Source organism: Salmo salar, chromosome 12 (assembly GCF_965601325.2).
Source record: "Salmo salar chromosome 12, fSalSal1, whole genome shotgun sequence".
NCBI lineage: Eukaryota > Metazoa > Chordata > Actinopteri > Salmoniformes > Salmonidae > Salmo > Salmo salar.
Genome location: NC_138302.1, coordinates 21,201,230 through 21,222,500, shown reverse-complemented (window position 1 = coordinate 21,222,500; position 21,271 = coordinate 21,201,230). Strand labels below are relative to the sequence as shown.

The window sequence follows — 21,271 nt, the reverse complement described above, 5'->3', positions numbered from 1 at the left end:
GAGAGAGAGAGAGAGAGAGAGAGAGAAAGAGAAAGCGAGAGATCACTCAGTGATCGAGAGAGAGAGAGAGAGATCACTCTGTAATCGAGAGAGAGGGAGATAGACAGAGAGAGAGATCACTGTAATCGAGAGAGACAGAGAGAGAGGGAGAGAGAGAGATCACTCCGTAATCGAGAGAGAGGGAGAGAGACAGAGAGAGAGAGGGAGAGAGAGAGAGATCACTCGGTAATCGAGAGAGAGGGAGAGAGACAGAGAGAGAGAGGGAGAGAGAGAGATTACTCAGTAATCGAGAGAGAGGGAGAGAGACAGAGAGAGAGAGGGAGAGAGAGAGATCACTCAGTAATCGAGAGAGAGGGAGAGAGACAGAGAGAGAGAGGGAGAGAGAGAGATTACTCAGTAATCGAGAGAGAGGGAGAGAGACAGAGAGAGAGAGGGAGAGAGAGAGATCACTCAGTAATCGAGAGAGAGGGAGAGAGACAGAGAGAGAGGGAGAGAGAGAGATCACTCAGTAATCGAGAGAGAGGGAGAGAGACAGAGAGAGAGAGGGAGAGAGAGAGATTACTCAGTAATCGAGAGAGAGGGAGAGAGACAGAGAGAGAGAGGGAGAGAGAGAGATCACTCAGTAATCGAGAGAGAGGGAGAGAGACAGAGAGAGAGAGAGAGATCACTCAGTAATCGAGAGAGAGGGAGAGAGACAGAGAGAGAGAGGGAGAGAGAGAGATCACTCAGTAATCGAGAGAGAGGGAGAGAGACAGAGAGAGAGAGGGAGAGAGAGAGATCACTCAGTAATCGAGAGAGAGAGAGATATATATATATATATATATATATATATATAGAGAGAGAGAGAGAGAGAGAGAGAGAGAGAGAGAGAGAGAGAGAGAGAGAGAGAGAGAGAGAGAGAGAGAGAGAGAGAGAGAGAGAGAGGTGAGTGCTGTAGCAACTTCCTGCTGTTGCATGAGGCGTGGAGTTGCAGTTATTTTCTCTCTGTCGGAAACTCTCAGAGACTGTTACACAGAGAGAAGCGGGAGCTGACTCAAGCTAAGCAGGATGCAGGCTATCAAATGTGTTGTTGTGGGAGATGGGTAAGTGTTTTTCATTTTATTTTATCACATGATATCGTAACGCTGTGGTTTAGTCATTGGTTCAATGAGCGATCGAACCCTATATGACTTTTGTTGGCCTCTCAGTATACGAAGCCAAGAGTGGATGCTTGTTGATGTCTTCACTTTCTCTGTTCTGGGTGACTTCAAGTTCTTCTCTTCCTGTTCTCTTTTTACATCTATAGAAATACATGTACAGATATTTTCATTCACAAATCATGTAACAGATGATGAACATGAGTCTGTTGAGAGACCCAGAGGTTTGTTGATACTACTAATCAGGTGTATCCAAAGAGAAAGAGTTAAAATAGCTTCCACAGTTAGTAAAGTTCCCTACTACTCATTACTTAGTTCATCATTAGTTGACTAACAGACAACTACTATCTTTCATCCAGCTCCATTGAATCTGAACCCCAAAGCCAACTTCAATGGACTCGTATGGCAGAATAGAGCACTATGTAACATGGGACAGTCTTGATTGTGGATAGGAGAAACCAACACAGTCATAGCAGCTGTATCAGACACGCCAGGACATGCATTTCAAATGCTGGCGTGTAAGAGGATCACTGGGACAGTGTCCCAAATGGCACCTAATTCCCTATGTAGTGCACTACTTTTCACCAGAGCCCCTAGGCCTTGTTCAACAGTAAGGCACTATATGAGGAATAGGATGCCATTTGGGACACATAACATGTGTAGTTCAGAGCAGCTGAAACAAGGTAAATACACACATCATGAAGGAGTGATTTGATTGGCTCATAATAGAATAGAATAGAGTGGCTGGTAAATCTCTGTATTGATGGTCATAACACATGGATTCAGTCCTATTTATAGTGTATACAGCTTGATTTCAGTTCACTTGTCTGACATGTTCAAGGTTGTGTTTTGCAACTCAAAGGTGTGTCATGTCACGCTCAGTTTGTTTGATGGGTCAGTGACAAAAGTCAGGTTTTTCATCTACAGTATGTATGGAGGCCCCCATTTCTGTTCTCATTCTTCACATTGTCTGTGAATTCATGGAACTGTGATGTATGTTAAAACACTGGATCCCAAGGTGTCCTATCAGACCTGATTTACTAGGACACTGAGAGATGATGAGGTAGAGGTCCTATTGTTAGGAGAGGAGAGTGTCCTATCAGACCTGGTTTACTAGGACACTGAGAGATGATGAGGTAGAGGTCCTATTGTTAGGAGAGGGGTGTGTCCTTTCAGACCTGGTTTACTAGGACACTGAGAGATGATGAGGTAGAGGTCCTATTGTTAGGAGAGGAGAGTGTCCTTTCAGACCTGGTTTACTAGGACACTGAGAGATGATGAAGTAGAGGTCATATTGTTAGGAGAGGAGAGTGTCCTATCAGACCTGGTTTACTAGGACACTGAGAGATGATGAGGTAGAGGTCCTATTGTTAGGAGAGGAGAGTGTCCTATCAGACCTGGTTTACTAGGACACTGAGAGATGATGAGGTAGAGGTCCTATTGTTAGGAGAGGAGAGTGTCCTATCAGACCTGGTTTACTAGGACACTGAGAGATGATGAGGTAGAGGTCATATTGTTAGGAGAGGAGAGTGTCCTATCAGACCTGGTTTACTAGGACACTGAGAGATGATGAGGTAGAGGTCATATTGTTAGGAGAGGAGAGTGTCCTATCAGACCTGGTTTACTAGGACACTGAGAGATGATGAGGTAGAGGTCCTATTGTTAGGAGAGGAGAGTGTCCTATCAGACCTGGTTTACTAGGACACTGAGAGATGATGAGGTAGAGGTCCTATTGTTAGGAGAGGAGAGTGTCCTATCAGACCTGGTTTACTAGGACACTGAGAGATGATGAGGTAGAGGTCCTATTGTTAGGAGAGGAGAGTGTCCTATCAGACCTGGTTTACTAGGACACTGAGAGATGATGAGGTAGAGGTCCTATTGTTAGGAGAGGAGAGTGTCCTATCAGACCTGGTTTACTAGGACACTGAGAGATGATGAGGTAGAGGTCCTATTGTTAGGAGAGGGGAACATGGCCTTACAGAGAGGGGAGTGTTGTTGTTGTCATATTCATTGTGTCATGAAGTCCATCAGCTATACAAAGATGAGGGGACATCAGTGTCCAGGCAGTTATTGTCTGTGTACCAAATTACACCCTATTCCCAATGGGGTGCTGGTCAAAAGTAGTGCACTAAATAGACCCCTATGGGCCCTGGTCAAAAGTAGTGCACTAAGTAGGGAATAGGGTGCCATTTGGGACGTTTTCAGTGTACACTAATGGGTGAGGTCACTTCACAGGATGATTTTCATTAGATGATATACCTAAACAGGTGATTGTAAAGGGATGGGTGGTAAGAGAGAAGGAGGAGAGGGAGATCATGGGTTCCATATAGAACCCTCTGTGGAAAGGGTTTTACATGGAACCCAAAGAGTTCTACCTTGAACTGAAAGGGTTTTTCAAAGGGTTCTCCTATGGCGACAGCTGAAGAACCATTTTAGGTTCTAGATAACACCTTTTTTCTAAGAGTATAGGCCACACTCTCATATAAAGCGAAGAGTGAATGGTGAGAGAAAGGTGGGAGATGAGAGACAATTTTGTCCCTAAACAGAGAGTACACAGTGGCAACATACCTGACGACTGTGACTGACCCAAAATGAAGGAAAGCTTTGACTATGTAGAGACTCAGTGAGCATTGCCTTGCTATTGAGAAAGGTCGCAGTAGGCAGACCTGGCTCTCAAAATGAGGTGGAAACTGAGCTTCACTTCCTAACCTCCTGCCAAATGTACATTTTAGTCATTTAGCAGACGCTCTTATCCAGAGCGACTTACAGTAGTGAATACATACATTTCATACATTTTCTTTTTTTTTTTTTTTGGTACTGGCCCCTCGTGGGAATCGAACCCACAAACACCATGCTCTACCAACTGAGCCACAGGGAAGTAATATGTATATATGTATGACCATATTAGAGGCACATATTTCCCTCAGATTACACAGACCCACAAAGAATTTGAAAACAAATCCAATTTTGATAAACTCCCATATCTACTGGGTGAAATACCACAGTGTACCATCACAGCAGAAAGATTTGTGACCTGTTGCAACAAGAAAAGGGCAACCAGTGAAGAACAAACACCATTGTAAATACAACCTATATTTATGCTTATTTATTTTCCCTTTTGTACTTTAACTATTTGCACATCGTCACAACACTGTATATATACATAATATGACATTTGACATGTCTTCATTCTTTTGTAACTTTTGTAAGTGTAATGTTTACTGTTAATTTGTTATTGTTTATTTCACTTTTGTTCATTATCTATTTCACTTGCTTTGGCAATATAAACATTTGTTTCCCATGCCAATAAAGCCCTTAAATTGAACATTTAATTTAATTGAAATTGAGAGAGAGAGAGGGAGGTAGAAGATGAGAAATAAAGAGAGAGAAATAGAGAGAAAGAGAGAGAGAGAGATGGGTAGGAGATGAGAAATAAATAGAGAGAGAGAGAGAGAGAGAGAGATCGACTAGGTTAAATATTACAGAGTACCATCACAGCAGAGAGAGAGAGAGATCTACTAGGTTAAATATTACAGTGTACCATCACAGCAGAGAGAGAGATCTACTAGGTTAAATATTACAGTGTACCATCACAGCAGAGAGAGAGAGAGAGAGATCTACTAGGTTAAATATTACAGTGTACCATCACAGCAGAGAGAGAGAGAGAGATCGACTAGGTTAAATATTACAGAGTACCATCACAGCAGAGAGAGAGAGAGATCTACTAGGTTAAATATTACAGTGTACCATCACAGCAGAGAGAGAGATCTACTAGGTTAAATATTACAGTGTACCATCACAGCAGAGAGAGAGAGAGAGAGAGATCTACTAGGTTAAATATTACAGTGTACCATCACAGCAGAGAGAGAGAGAGAGAGAGAGAGAGATCTACTAGGTAAAATATTACAGTGTACCATCACAGCAGAGAGAGAGATCTACTAGGTTAAATATTACAGTGTACCATCACAGCAGAGAGAGAGATCTACTAGGTTAAATATTACAGTGTACCATCACAGCAGAGAGAGAGAGAGAGAGAGATCTACTAGGTTAAATATTACAGTGTACCATCACAGCAGAGAGAGAGAGAGAGAGAGAGAGAGAGAGAGAGAGAGAGATCTACTGGGTGAAATATTACAGTGTACCATCACAGCAGAGAGAGAGAGAGAGATCTACTAGGTTAAATATTACAGTGTACCATCACGGCAGAGAGAGAGAGAGAGAGAGAGAGAGAGAGATCTACTAGGTTAAATATTACAGTGTACCATCACAGCAGAGAGAGAGAGAGAGAGAGAGAGAGAGAGAGAGAGAGAGAGAGATCTACTGGGTGAAATATTACAGTGTACCATCACAGCAGAGAGAGAGAGAGAGATCTACTAGGTTAAATATTACAGTGTACCATCACGGCAGAGAGAGAGAGAGAGAGAGAGAGAGAGAGATCTACTAGGTTAAATATTACAGTGTACCATCACAGCAGAGAGAGAGAGAGAGAGAGAGAGAGATCTACTAGGTTAAATATTACAGTGTACCATCACAGCAGAGAGAGAGAGAGAGAGAGAGAGAGAGAGAGAGAGGAGAGAGAGAGATCTACTAGGTTAAATATTAGTGTACCATCACAGCAGAGAGAAAGATCTACTAGGTTAAATATTACAGTGTACCATCACAGCAGAGAGAGAGATCTACTAGGTTAAATATTACAGTGTACCATCACAGCAGAGAGAGAGAGAGAGAGATCTACTAGGTTAAATATTACAGTGTACCATCACAGCAGAGAGAAAGATCTACTAGGTTAAATATTACAGTGTACCATCACAGCAGAGAGAGAGATCTACTAGGTTAAATATTACAGTGTACCATCACAGCAGAGAGAGAGAGAGAGAGAGAGAGAGAGAGAGATCTACTAGGTTAAATATTACAGTGTACCATCACAGCAGAGAGAGAGAGAGAGAGAGAGAGAGAGATCTACTAGGTGAAATATTACAGTGTACCATCACAGCAGAGAGAGAGAGAGAGAGAGATCTACTACGTTAAATATTACAGTGTACCATCACAGCAGAGAGAGAGAGGGAGAGAGAGAGAGAGATCTAATAGGTTAAATATTACAGAGTACCATCACAGCAGAGAGAGAGAGAGAGATATCTACCAGGTTAAATATTACAGTGTACCGTCACAGCAGAGAGAGAGAGAGAGAGATCTACTAGGTTAAATATTACAGTGTACCGTCACAGCAGAGAGATTTGTGAAAAGCGCAACCAGTAAAGAACAAACACCATTGTAAATACAATCATATTATCATTTATTTGCCCTTCTGTACTTTAACTATTGGCACATCGCTACAACACTGTATTTTGACATAATATGACATTTAAAATGTCTCTTGCACTCTCTCTCTCTCTCTCATCCCCCAGCTCTCTATCTTTCACTCTCTCTCTCTCATACCCCAGCTCTCTATCTTTCTCTCTCTCTCCCCCAGCTCTCTCTCTCTCTCTCTCTCTTTCACTCTCTCTCTCATCCCCCAGCTCTCTATCTGTCACTCTCTCTCTCTCTCCCCCCAGCTCTCTATCTTTCACTCTCTCTCTCTCATCCCCCAGCTCTCTATCTTTCACTCTCTCTCTCTCTCATCCCCCAGCTCTCTATCTTTCACTCTCTCTCTCTCATCCCCCAGCTCTCTATCTTTCACTCTCTCTCTCTCATCCCCCAGCTCTCTATCTTTCACTCTCTCTCTCTCTCATCCCCCAGCTCTCTATCTTTCTCTCTCTCTCTCTCTCTCATCCCCCAGCTCTCTATCTTTCACTCTCTCTCTCTCATCCCCCAGCTCTCTATCTTTCACTCTCTCTCTCTCTCATCCCCCAGCTCTCTATCTTTCACTCTCTCTCTCTCTCTCTTATCCCCCAGCTCTCTATCTTTCTCTCTCTCTCTCTCATCCCCCAGCTCTCTATCTTTCTCTCTCTCTCTCTCATCCCCCAGCTCTCTATCTTTCTCTCTCTCTCTCTCTCATCCCCCAGCTCTCTATCTTTCACTCTCTCTCTCTCATCCCCCAGCTCTCTATCTTTCTCTCTCTCTCTAAATTCAATTCAATTCAAGGGGCTTTAATGTCATGGGAAACATATGTTTACATTGCCAAAGCAAGTGAAATGGATAAACAAAGTGAAATAAACAATAAAAAGTTAACAGTAAATATTACACTCACACAAGTTCCAAAATAATAAAGACATTTCAAATGTTATATTATGTCAAAATACACTGTTCACTTTTTATTGTTTATTTTACTTTTGTTTGTCCATTTCACTTGTTTTGGCAATGTAAACATATTTTTCCCATGCCAATAAAGACCCTTGAATTGAATTTAGAGAGAGAGAGAGAAAGATAGAGAGCTGGGGTATGAGAGAGAGAGAGTGAAATATAGAGAGCTGGGGGATGAGAGAGAGAATGAAAGAGAGAGAGAGAGAGCTGGGGGAGAGAGAGAGAGAGAAAGATAGAGAGCTGGGGGATGAGAGAGAGAATGAAAGAGAGAGAGAGAGAGCTGGGGGAGAGAGAGAGAGAGAGAAAGATAGAGAGCTGGGGGATGAGAGAGAGAGAGAGTGAAAGATAGAGAGCTGGGGGATGAGAGCGAGAGAGAGAATGAAAGAGAGAGCTGGGGGAGAGAGAGAGAAAGATATAGAGCTGGGGGGTGAGAGAGAGAGTGAAAGATAGAGAGCTGGGGGATGAGAGAGAGAGAGAGAGAAAGATAGAGAGCTGGGGGATGAGAGAGAGAATGAAAGAGAGAGAGAGAGAGAGAGAGCGCTGGGGGGTGAGAGAGAGAGAGAGAGTGAAAGATAGAGAGCTGGGGGATGAGAGAGAGAGAGAGAATGAAAGAGAGAGCTGGGGGGAGAGAGAGAGAGAGAGAAAGATAGAGAGCTGGGGGAGAGAGAGAGAGAGAAAGATAGAGAGCTGGGGATGAGAGAGAGAGAGAGAAAGATAGAGAGAGCTGGGGGGAGAGAGAGAAAGATATAGAGCTGGGGGATGAGAGAGAGAGAGAGTGAAAGATAGAGAGCTGGGGGATGAGAGAGAGAGTGAAAGAGAGAGAGAGAGAGCTGGGAGAGAGAGAGAGAGAGAGAGAGAGCTGGGGGAGAGAGAGAGTGAAAGATAGAGAGCTGGGGGATGAGAGAGAGAATGAAAGAGAGAGAGAGAGAGCTGGGGAGAGAGAGAGAGAGAAAGATAGAGAGCTGGGGGATGAGAGAGAGAGAGAGTGAAAGATAGAGAGCTGGGCGATGAGAGAGAGAGAGAGAGAGAATGAAAGAGAGAGCTGGGGGGAGAGAGAGTAAGATATAGAGCTGGGGGATGAGAGAGAGAGAGAGTGAAAGATAGAGAGCTGGGGGATGGGAGAGAGAGAGAGAGTGAAAGAGAGAGAGCTGCGGGATGAGAGAGAGAGAGAGAGAGTGAAAGAGAGAGAGCTGGGGGATGAGAGAGAGAGAGTGAAAGAGAGAGCTGGGGGGAGAGAGAGAAAGATATAGAGCTGGGGGATGAGAGAGAGAGAGAGTGAAAGATAGAGAGCTGGGGGATGAGAGAGAGAGAGAGTGAAAGATAGAGAGCTGGGGGGAGAGAGAGAAAGATATAGAGCTGGGGGATGAGAGAGAGAGAGTGAAAGATAGAGAGCTGGGGGATGAGAGAGAGAGAGAGAGTGAAAGAAAGAGAGCTGGGGGATGGGAGAGAGAGAGAGAGTGAAAGAGAGAGAGCGCACCATTACCAGACGTCTAGTAAGATAGTCAGAAAAACAGAATGAATGTGAGATAAATACCAAAAAGGATGTATTTCCTGTTTTTCAGTGCTGACTGACTGATAGTTTTAATCAGGGCTCGTATTCACAAAGTGTCTCAGAGTAGGAGTGATGATCTAGAATCAGTTTAGGCTTTGAGATCACAAAGAACAAGACATGGGGGACCTGATCCTAGATCAGCACGCCTCGTCTGAGATGCTTTGTGAATACAGGCCCATTTCCCATTGGCACATTTTGTCAGCATCATTTTCACAAGCCCCCTGCTTGTAACATTAGCTCTATATGTTACAGTATTGTATGTGTATCACGATTAGCTGTTTTATAATATGCCAAATAATAGGCAGACATTTTCCCCAGCCTCTGTCTCTTAAACAAGGGGTTTTGGTGAAGGAGGAAGGAGGTTATGGTAAAACCCAGACAGACTCATCACTCTCTAAAACACAAGCTGGCTTCCTGTAAACCATGTGACCTACTCTGGTTGCCGTGGTTATGAGCCCTTGTCAACCTCTGTGACCTCTGTGAGTAGCAGGCTGGATATGAGTGTTTGTAAAAATGACACAAATGGAAATATTGAGTACAAAACACACTGAAAAATGACATAGTATTTGTGTTTGTTTATTTTCTCATATCTAATGTGATGAAGAAGCAGGTTGTTTTCAATGAGGAAGGAGATAGACTGAGAAATAGAGACCTGTAGTCATCATACTAGAAGGCTATGCTACGTCTTCTTGAACAACGGTTCAGTGGAAAAACAAGATGTCCGCCGATGAGAAAGATGATAGACTTGGCTTAAGTTGGCTATATGTAGTTCTAAACCAAGTCATGATGTTGATGAAGTTGAGACATGACAGGACACGTTGGGGTAATGGAATGTGATTGGTTGATTCACCTTGAAATATGCTTACTTGTTGTTTATGGCCAACCCCGGCTTCCTTTGTTCAGAGAGGAGTCGTTTGTTCAGAGAGGAGTCGTTTGATCAGAGAGGAGTCGTTTGATTGAGCTGTTGGATATGGAACAGAGCCTTGAAAATGCTTCAATGTTTTCATTGTCTATTTCATGTGTTTAAACGGTGTGGAGAACGTCTAGTTTGGATTTACATTTGGTTGAGTTGTCAACTAACGTGAACTCAACATGAAATCAACAAAAATGGCATCAGGTCATTGGATTTAGGTTAAAAGTTGACGACTTTTTGCAGATTCGATCAGTTTTGTACGTTGATTCAATGTCGTCACGTCTTTTTTTTCCTGAAATGACACGGAAACAACGTTGATTCAACCAGTGTTTTCACAGTGGGACGCTGCATTTTCCCCAGTAATGGTTAAGGTTATAGCTGTTTAAATGACCACTGAGTCCTATTGAAAACGTTGATGTGTATTTTCCCTGTGTGTTTCAGAGCTGTTTAAATGACCACTGAGTCCTATTGAAAACGTTGATGTGTATTTTCCCTGTGTGTTTCAGAGCTGTTTAAATGACCACTGAGTCCTATTGAAAACGTTGATGTGTATTTTCCCTGTGTGTTTCAGAGCTGTTTAAATGACCATTGAGTCCTATTGAAAACATTGATGTGTATTTTCCCTGTGTGTTTCAGAGCTGTTTAAATGACCACTGAGTCCTATTGAAAACGTTGATGTGTATTTTCCCTGTGTGTTTCAGAGCTGTGGGGAAAACATGTCTTCTCATCAGCTACACAACCAACGCTTTCCCTGGAGAATATATCCCTACTGTGTGAGTACACACACACACACACACACACACACACACACACACACACACACACACACACACACACACACACACACACACACACACACACACACACACACACACACACACACACACACACACACACACACCACACACACTTGAAATGTACAGTACACTAGAAAAGTGTGTGTGTTCACTCCCTCAGCTTTGATAACTACTCAGCCAATGTGATGGTGGACAGTAAGCCAGTCAACCTGGGTCTCTGGGATACAGCAGGACAGGAGGACTATGACAGACTGAGACCACTGTCTTACCCACAGACGGTACACACACTCACACACACCCACATTTATTTATATATAATATACACACACACAAACCTAATTGAGTCCGGTGTCTTATGTTAATGCGTAGATCTCTCGCTCTCGCTCTCTCTCTCTCTCTCTCTCTCTCTCTCTCTCTCTCTCTCTCTCTCTCTCTCTCTCTCTCTCTCTCTCTCTCAGGACGTGTTCCTCATCTGTTTCTCTCTGGTGAGCCCAGCCTCCTATGAGAACGTCAGAGCCAAGGTGATCATCTCTAGATTCTACCTGTATCTATCACAGTCTGGGTTGGCCTTCTAAAATTCATTCATTCATTGAAATTTCCCTATTATTTTCTATGATGTCTTTTCAACATGTTAATTGGTCATTTAATATTCAGCCTGCAGAATTGACTGAACCAAAGTTGAATTAAGTCCCATAATACATAAAGCTGTATGGAGGTGAATTAAATTGAGCCCTAATGGAAATGTCAGTTAGTATTCAAAGTGCATGTCCTACTATTGACCACGAGATGGCGGTGTGTCCCCACACTGTCAGAGGGACTATCTGATCCCACTGTGTCGAGCGTTCTCTCTCCCATGTCACACTCCTCTAGTCCAATGAAAGCACTTTGGATATTTTTAAATATCTTTTCATTATTATTTTCAACTCCCAGGCTGCTCCACCCTCTCCCCAGAGACCCACTCCCAGGCTGCTCCACCCTCTCCCCAGAGACCCACTCCCAGGCTGCTCCACCCTCTCCCCAGAGACCCACTCCCAGGCTGCTCCACCCTCTCCCCAGAGACCCACTCCCAGACTGCTCCACCCTCTCCCCAGAGACGCACTCCCAGGCCGCTCCACCCCCTCCCCAGAGATCCACTCCCAGGCCGCTCCACCCCCTCCCCAGAGACCCACTCCCAGGCCGCTCCACCCTCTCCCCAGAGATCCACTCCCAGGCTGCTCCACCCTCTCCCCAGAGACCCACTCCCAGGCTGCTCCACTCCCTCCCCAGAGACCCACTCCCAGGCTGCTCCACCCTCTCCCCAGAGACCCACTCCCAGGCTGCTCCACCCTCTCCCCAGAGACCCACTCCCAGGCTGCTCCACCCTCTCCCCAGAGACCCACTCCCAGGCTGCTCCACCCTCTCCCCAGAGATCCACTCCCAGGCCGCTCCACTCCCTCCCCAGAGACCCACTCCCAGGCTGCTCCACCCCCTCCCCAGAGACCCAATCCCAGTGTGTCCTCTCCTCAGCAGCCTCCACTGACAGAGACCCACTCCCAGTCCAGCTCCTGACACAGATGTTAATAAATATATGTTTGTTGTCAGATGAACCTGGTCAGGTGAACCAGGTCAGGGCCGGAGCAGAGAACAGCACAAGGAAGGGGCCCATGGAAAAGGGTCGTGCAGTCCTGCCCAGGGTTGGGGAGTAACTGATTTCATGTAATCTGATTACAAAAAAACTGTGACTGTAGTCAGTTAAGTTACCAGCAAAAATATTGCAATCAGATTACAGATACTTCTGAAAACTAGATAATTACTACTTGGATTACATGAAATTCAGAAAGGATGTTTGTGACAAAATCATTTATGAAACCTTTCTGTTTTCTCCATGACATTCAAATCAGCATTAAAAGACGTTGAAGTTTGTTCCAGCTGAGTGAGTCTGACCAGTTAGAGACCACTATAATGACACCAAACGCGTGAAAGTAATCAGATTACGTTACTGAGGATTGAGTATTCCAAAAGTTACGTTACTGATTACAGTTTTGGACAGGTAACTAGTAACTGTAATGGATTACATTTAGAAAGTAACCTACCCAACTCATGTCCCGCCCCTCAAAACAAATGCCCCTCACAATGTCTGTCTGATTTAAGGGAAGTATAAATATATCAGTGGTAATATGAGACAAAGACATCAGAACACATTTATTTCATGTTACAACGGAGGTGTAGCAACACCTGGGTCTATGTTACCAATCAACAATGATGTTTCCTCTCAATCAACATACTAGTTCAGTCTAAGTATAACAGACAGGCCTCCCAATTAGTATAAAAGAGGTGTTTCTTGACTGTGTCCATCTCGCTAATAATAACTGAAATGAAAGCTAGACAGTTAGGGAGCATCGAAAATTCCTAAAACGATGGATAGAAGACTATTTTTTGCAAGTGTTGACGGTGATTAAATGTTACCGATTTTCCGTGTGGCCCTCCCTCCGGCCCTCGTGGATGAGCGATTGCGGCCCCCGGGTCAAAATGAGTTTGACAGCCCTGATGTAGTGTGTGATGGAGCAGTAAAATGAACCATCTGACCAGCAGGGTTACACATGCAACAACATCACACTTTGTTTTGCATGACCTTGTCAAGGCTGGGGTTGAGCTGAAGAGAGCCTCTAGGGGGCAGAGTTCCCTAGTCATCCCCAAACATCTGACAGAGTATGGACTATATGGAACCGGTATGGTTTGATCATGGGACACGACCAGAAGCTGGGCAGTAAAGTGGCTGGTCCCCCTGGCAGCGGTCACAGGTGGAGTCCATGTCAGGGTACATGTAGATAGTCTATACTTGGTCTAGTGAATATGCGTAGTTTTAACTGAATGAGACTATGTGTCGCACAGATAGAGTAGTAGTGATGTCACAATGACACACACACACACCACACACACACACACACACACACACACACACACACACACACACACACACACACACACACACACACACACACACACATTCTATTGAGTAGAATCCACAGCCTTTTAGTCTCTTCTCATTCTGAAGAGACTCTTCATAACACTCAATGTGGATCTGGCTTTTAAGAAATAGCTAGTCTTGTTTGTAAGGATTTTTCCCAATAGCTAGCCCACACTACACAATACACTCATGTTAATTCTGTTGCCCCTTCACTCTCTTCTCCATCCAATGCCAAAAGTATTTTTGCGTTTTCTGTTTCTCCTTGCTGTTTTACTACTGTCGCCATGGCGACCGGGTCCCTATACCGTAAATATTGTTCCAGGCCGATACTAGATTATCATAGAGTGTTTCTTTGGGTCACAACATGATGGAATGATGCTTTCCCCTTTGTGTTGAGTTTCTATCCGTATGCTCAAGTGGTGTGTGGTGTGTGTGTGTGTGTGTGTGTGTGTGTGTGTGTGTGTGTGTGTGTGTGTGTGTGTGTGTGTGTGTGTGTGTGTGTGTGTACCAACATACAGTATATTTATCATAGGACACAGTGTACCAACTTACAGTATATTTATCATAGGACACAGTGTACCAACATACAGTATATTTATCATAGGACACAGTGTACCAACATACAGTATATTTATCATAGGACACAGTGTACCAACATACAGTATATTTATCATAGGACACAGTGTACCAACATACAGTATATTTATCATAGGACACAGTGTACCAACATACAGTATATTTATCATAGGACACTGTGTACCAACATACAGTATATTTATCATAGGACACAGTGTACCAACATACAGTATATTTATCATAGGACACTGTGTACCAACATACAGTATATTTATCATAGGACACTGTGTACCAAACACAAGCACAGAATGATACCACACGGGACGAGACCTGTAATCATCTGCACAATACACGCGGCACGAAAGCCAAAACAACAGAGCACAGGTACTCACACGACCAACGGACATGGAAACAATAATCGACAGGACAATGGTGAACAAAGGGCACACTTATATAATTACTAATGAAATGGAACAGGGGCCAGGTGTGAGTAATGACAGTTCCGGAGGGATCCGTGACAGTCTCTCTCTCTCTCTCTCTCTACAGTGGCATCCAGAGGTGAGGATGACTGGTGGCTACTAGTTGAGAATAAAATATTTCTCCCTCCCTTTCTCCATTTCTCTCTCTCCTCGTCCTCCTCCTCCACCACCCCCTCCCCCTCTCTCTCTCTCTCTCTCTCTCTCTCTCTCTCTCTCTCTCTTAGTGGTACCCGGAGGTGCGTCACCACTGCCCTTCAACCCCTATCATCCTAGTGGGTACTAAGCTGGATCTGAGGGATGAGAAGGAGACCATCGAGAAGCTCAAAGAGAAGAAACTGGCCCCTATCACCTACCCACAAGGCCTAGCGCTGGCCAAGGACATTGGTAGGTCATTGCATATAATAATCCATTGCTTTTTATGATGATGGAGTTGTATTTTGTAAAGTACTCTAAAGCACTTTGTGTTAACAGTTGACGTAAATAGGGTTTTATAAAATACAGTACATTTGATTGATTGATATTTTGTTTTCCAAGTGTTCTATGACTAGTATTAAACGAGAGAAGCTGTACCAATCTATTCAGACCGGATCTCCTCAGATTCATATCTGAGATGAATGTTTACATACAGCACACTGTTCATGGAGAATGAAGTGCCTATCTGGGTTGTCTGCATGTACACAGTATTGATGTCTCTCTCTCTCTCTCAATTCAATTCAAGGGCTTTATTGTCATGGGAAACATATGTTAACATTGCCAAAGCAAGTGAAGTAGATAATAAACAAAAGTGAACAAACAATAAAAATGAACAGTAAACATTACACTCACAGAAGTTCCAAAAGAATAAAGACATTACAAATGTCATATTATGTATATACAGTGTTGTAATGATATTCAAATTTAAAGTACAAAAGGGAAAATAAATCAACATAAATATGGGTTGTATTTACAATGGTGTTTGTTCTTCACTGGTTGACCTTTTCTTGTGGCAACAGGTCACAAATCTTGCTGCTGTGATGGCACACTGTGGTATTTCATCTCTCTCTCTCTTGGTATTCCTCTCTCTCTGTCTCCCCCCCCCCCCCCATTCTCCCTCCCTCCCTCCCCAGACTCTGTGAAGTACCTGGAGTGTTCTGCTCTGACCCAGCGTGGCCTGAAGACAGTGTTTGACGAGGCTATCAGGGCAGTACTCTGCCCACAGCCAACCAAGGTCCGGAAGAAGAAATGTCTACTGCTCTAACAGGTGAGAGGGAGGCAGGGAGGGAGAGAGGGGGAGGGGGAAGAAGGGAGAACGAGAGGTAGAGAGGGAAGGAGGAAAAGGGAGGGAAGGAGGTAGGGATGGGGGGAGGGAGAGAGAGTGAGAGGCAGGGCCTCTGCCCACAGCCCACCAAGGTTAGGAAGAAGTGATGCCTAGTTCTCGAACTGATGAGAGAGATGGAGGGGGGGAGAGAGAGAGGGCGAGGGAGAGATAGAGGTTTGGAATCTCTGAAAAAAAGACGGTCGATAGGAGGGGAGCGTGAGAAAGCTAGAGAGCCTTTATTCTCACAGTCTGTTGATGTTGTTTCTCTAGATGCAGCTAAGAGTGAAAACGGACAAGAAACAAACCAGGGAGCAAGATGTTCACTTAAAAAGGCCTTTTAGTTTTATTACTGTGCTAGAAGAAAAAACATTGACTTATCAAAGCCTACATGGTTAAATAAATATAAAATACTATAATTAAGTTATGTTAATTATATTACAATGGTCTCTAATGTGTGCTTGTTTGGTACTGGTATATAGTGTATGATATAGCTTTTTTATTCATAATTGATGCATAGTATTCATAATCTGAATAATATACTGTAATATTTCCCCCTTGACTGTGAAGATGGTTTTTGACCTTGATGTATGTGTGTCCCAAATGGCACCCTATTGGGTGTTAATTGGGACAGACAAGAAATTGTGTTGGTATACAATTAAACTCAATTTGCAAGCACTGCCATGATCATCATCATTATTATGAGTTGTAGTTTGATGAAGCCATCTGTCCAATGTGTCTTGATCTGTTTCCAACCTCCATATAAAGGACTGTTAATCTGTAATATCAATCTGGATTAATTGTGTTAATTAATTGATGAATAATAGTAAAATTATTGATTGTGTCTTTGGGTAATTGATGTACTGCAGTGAGGTCAACCCTATCCAGTTATTGGGGTTAACATGAAGAGAGAGAGAGAGGTGGGGAGAAAAAGAGAGAGAGAGGGGTGAAAGAGAGAGGGGAGAAAGAGAGAGAGAGAGAGGGAGGGGGGAGAAAGAGAGTGGGGAGAAAGAGAGAGAGAGAGAGAGAGAGGGAGGGGGGAGAAAGAGAGAGAGAGAGGGAGGGGGAGAAAGAGAGAGAGAGAGGGAGGGGGGAGAAAGAGAGAGGGGGAGAAAGAGAGAGGGGAGAGAGAGAGAGGGAGGGGGAAGAGAGAGAAGCAGAGGGGAGAGGGGAGAAAGAGAGAGGGGGGAAGAGAGAGAGAGAGAGAGAGAGGGAGGGAAGAGAGAGAGAGAGGGAGAGAGGGAGAGAGAGAGAGCGAGAGAGCGAGAGAGGGGGGAGAAAGAGAAAGGGGAGAAAGAGAGAGATCCAGAGTCAGTGATACAGTATTGAAAAAGACGGGTTGAGTGAAAGTCTGTAGCCTGCTTAGAAAGACACACAGGAGTTCCAAAGAAGTTCACCTAAAAATGGAACTATGTCAGGCGTGTGCGTACTTGTGCTGAAGTCAGGTGCAGGAGAGCAGAGAATTGTGAACAGGCGCACACTTTATTTCGGCAGGAGAGAATATACAGACGGACGCAGCTGCGTCCAAAAAACCTCCAACCAACAAGGCAAAGTGTAAAACGCGCAAAACAATCACAACCATCAAATGTATACAAACAGTTTTCGTGAAATAACATGAGAGAAAACCCACGCAAGCCTAGTGCGTACAAAAAACACGTACCACACAAACAATTTTACACAAAGACATGAGGGGGAACAGAGGAATAAATACATGTCATGTGATTGGGGAATGAAAACCAGGTTTGCAGGGAACAAGACAAAACAAATGGATACATGAAAAATGGAGCGCCGATGGCTAGAAAGTTGGTGACGTCGACCGCCGAACGCCGCACGAACAAGGAGAGGAGCCGACTTCGGCGGAAGTCGTGACAAACTAGTAGTACTGCCACTTAAAAACTAGATTTCAATTCACTAGATTCATCTCAACTGAAGTCTGACAACTCCAATAAGAATCAATAGGAAATCCTTAGCAACGATTCCTTCTTCTCCTTACTAAGAGCTTTACAGTAAAATCTGTCAAACCTGATACTTGTTGTTAATGGAACACTTTTGTCCTCTTCTGTCCCCTCTATACTGTATGTCAATGTAATGCCGTGTCTTTAGTATCATAAAATGTGAAGACTGTTATTTTATCAAATCAATTCTCTATGTGTAATTATTACTACGTGATTAAACTAATCATGTAAACTTAACTAGGAAGTCACGGCACCACGGAAAATGTTCAGATTACAAAGTTATAATTTTCAGAATATATCTCTAATTTCTCTGATCAATTAGTCTTCTATTAATTAATTATTACATTGTTAATATCAGTCTCATCTGAGCGTCTGTCAAGGCTGTTATAAGGAGCGGTGTCACGAATCCCACCGAAGGTGGCTCCCCTGCCTGCTCGGGGTGCGCTCGGCGGTCGTCGTCGCCGGCCTACTAGCCGCCACTGATCCCTTTTTCGTTTGGTATGTCTTATTGTTTGCACCTGTTCCTTATTTGTGTCTCTTGATTTATGGTTATTTAAGCCTGTTTAGCCCGCCCAGGTTTGTGCGGGATTATTTTCGTCAGAGTGTTTTTGTTGTTGGATGTGCTGGCGATCTACTTGTGATTATTTTATATGCGTACTGTGGACCCGTTGTATTTGGGCACTTCGCTATTCACGCCGGTTGTCTTGGCGTCGACCGTTTTTGTCTTTAAGGAATAAATACTTTTTTTCCTTACCTCTGCTCTCTGCGCCTGACTCCTACCACCACTCCTAGCATTCGCTGACAAGCGGACCAAGATGCAGCGTTTGTGTTCCACATATTTATTATAGTGAAACGTGATGCAATACAAAAATACTTAAACTAACCAGAAAACAACAAACCGTGACGCAGAGAGGGAAAAAACACACTACTCAAAATATAATCACCCACAAGGACATCAACTAAATATGGCCTCCAATTAGAGGCAACAACAACCAGCTGCCTCTAATTGGAGGTCATGCCAAACAACGACCAACATAGAAATACAAAAACTGGAACTGAACATAGACATACAAAAACAGATAAACACCCCCTGTCATGCCCTGACCACTCTACCATAGAAAATAACAACTTACTATGATCAGGATATAACAGCTTCGTAAAATTCTTGGTTATCTGCATGAACCCAGCCTCTACTATGAATCATCACTACACAAATTGGCTTAATTATTTATTTACCAACTAACTAATCACAGAAATGCATAACAAACAGTAGATATTGGTTACTAACAATAATAGGAAAGAGTCCCTAGTGGGCTAAGCCGATATGATGGCTTGGTAGACAAAGGAAAGGGGGTGTGGACTGAGAATGAGCGGGAAAGACAACATGGATTCATTACACACAGTCTATAATTATATTCATTGAAATGCTAATCCTTTGCCCATAAACGGCCGCTCATTCGAAAAGGAATTGCAATTTATATTTACAGACTACCATTCAGAAATGTTCTCATAGATAGATGCTTCGGTGGTTGTCTGTATTCTCGTCCTAGACTTAAGTGATTTCTAGCTGCAGACTAGTAATCATACGTCTAAGATTTGCTCTTATTCTGTAGGGATCGATAGTCTCAGAGTGTAACCATTTCCAGCCATGTAGCCAATGCTCCACGTGGAATAGTCTTATCTGGGCTCACAGGGGTGTGGCCACTGACTAGTTAATCTTTATATGAAAATCCATACTCTCATTTAGAAGGTTAATATCACACTACATCTTTTCACAAATAGTTTCATGTTTAATCACATACTTTTAACAATATTTAGATGTACACGACCTACACCCAGAAAGGGCCACGTCATGACAGTAAACAATACAACTGTCATGACGTTGCCCTCATTGGGTTTTCTGTGCCCCATCCCCCTACCTCTGTCTCCCCCACCCAGGCTCTGTGAGAGCGGTCGTAAATTCCTAAGAAAATGTCCTGCCTCATGGCCACAGTATAAAGAGAGAGTGGGTTTCATAGAAAGAACCCAGGAATTCTTCCACCTCACAGGACTGGAGAACAGATGGACATTTATGTTCTGGAGAAGGTATAAAAGATCGGTGAAGAATCCAGCTACGAACTGGTCCATTTGGTACAATTTTGTGGAACTCATGAGAGACAATAAGGCCACATTACCATGGCGCTGTTTATATAATAGCCTCAGTTGTGAGACTTACATCTAATGGTTTTATAAAATGAATGAATAAGGATAAAGCTATGTGGAATATGTTGGGATGCTTGTAAGATGTTAATGTGAGAGATCTGTATTTCTGTTTAAAGTTTCACCAAGTCATCGGCACACCCCCATGAACAGACGGGACCTGGCGTCATGAGACAGCCTTTTTCCGAAATTTGAATATAACCCCCACCCAGGGTTTCTATCACCAGACCGATCTTACCTCCGTTACGAGTGGCTAAAGGTTGGAGACCAGCTTACCTCGATAACGAGAGGGCAAAGGTTTGACCATGCATTCCTCATTCTGAACTTTAACCATACCACATGGTTAAACTCTTAGACTATTGATACCGACAGAATAATAACAAGTCTTTGATATTAATTACTAGTCTGCAGCTAGGAATTCGGTATCATTGAACGCGAAGACCGACGAAACATCTGTCCTATAACGACATTAATGAATGTCACTTTGAAATACCCATTCTAACCGAGAGAAAGAAAGAGAACGCGAGGACAAAACTCTCCAACAGAAACAAACTTTTCAACAAAGATCCCGACGACATACTGAGCGTAAATATATATATTGATTGCAATTGTTCCCGAATGAGTGAGCGTTCATGTGCAAAGGATTAGCATATCAATTGTTAATAATTATCAACTCTGTAGTGTCTTCTCAGCTGACCCCCACTACTCTTTTGTTTAACAAGCTGCCATGCCGGTTTAGCCCACTAGGGCACATTCCTCTACCATTGCTTTGTAACGATACCTACTGTTTTGTATGCTTTCTGTGAGTTACTTAGTTTAGTAAATAAATGATTTTAAGACAATTGATGTATGGATGACTTAGTGAAGACTGGGTTCGTGCAGATAAACAACAATTTACGACGTTTGGAATGAGACTGACGCGAGGTAAAAATACATCATTAAATCAGAAGATAATCGATCAGATATTATAATATCTGACAGTTATATTAGGAAAATTATAACTGTGTAATCTGAATATTTTCCTGAATATTTTCCAAATGACGGTTTGCCTCATTTGCATATTTACATTTTAAAATAAATACAACTTGTAATACAATAATATTGTCACGTCCTGACCAGTATAAGGGTTATTTGTTATTGTAGTTTGGTCAGGACGTGGCAGAGGGTATTTTGTTTATGTGGT

At 43.2% G+C, this 21,271-nt stretch overlaps 1 protein-coding gene across 2 annotated transcripts; it reads left to right on the top strand.

Moving 5' to 3' along the window:
- The first annotated feature begins 917 nt into the window (after nt 1–917).
- LOC106564435 (ras-related C3 botulinum toxin substrate 2) lies at nt 918–16,612 on the top strand. 2 transcript variants are annotated; one of them, XM_082958720.1, is made up of 7 exons: nt 918–1,082; nt 10,543–10,614; nt 10,799–10,916; nt 11,097–11,159; nt 14,865–15,024; nt 15,747–15,880; nt 16,208–16,612. In XM_082958720.1, exons 1-6 carry the CDS (start codon nt 1,048–1,050, stop codon nt 15,875–15,877), a joined length of 579 nt encoding a protein of 192 aa, XP_082814846.1. In that variant the 5' UTR covers nt 918–1,047; the 3' UTR covers nt 15,878–15,880; nt 16,208–16,612. The 2 variants fall into 2 exon arrangements, with proteins under 2 accessions (XP_082814846.1, XP_082814847.1); XM_082958721.1 differs by lacking the exon at nt 16,208–16,612 and having other exon boundaries at nt 14,865–15,028; nt 15,747–15,822.
- The last annotated feature ends 4,659 nt before the right edge of the window (nt 16,613–21,271 follow it).

What these genes read in the sequence shown, in the direction of transcription:
- LOC106564435 (XM_082958720.1), top strand. Translation starts at nt 1,048, where the DNA reads ATGCAGGCTATCAAATGTGTTGTTGTGGGAGATGG. An exon ending in CACTGTCTTACCCACAGACG is followed by an intron (nt 10,917 to 11,096) that starts GTACACACACTC and finishes TCTCTCTCTCAG; the next exon opens with GACGTGTTCCTCATCTGTTT. An exon ending in AGCGCTGGCCAAGGACATTG is followed by an intron (nt 15,025 to 15,746) that starts GTAGGTCATTGC and finishes CTCCCTCCCCAG; the next exon opens with ACTCTGTGAAGTACCTGGAG.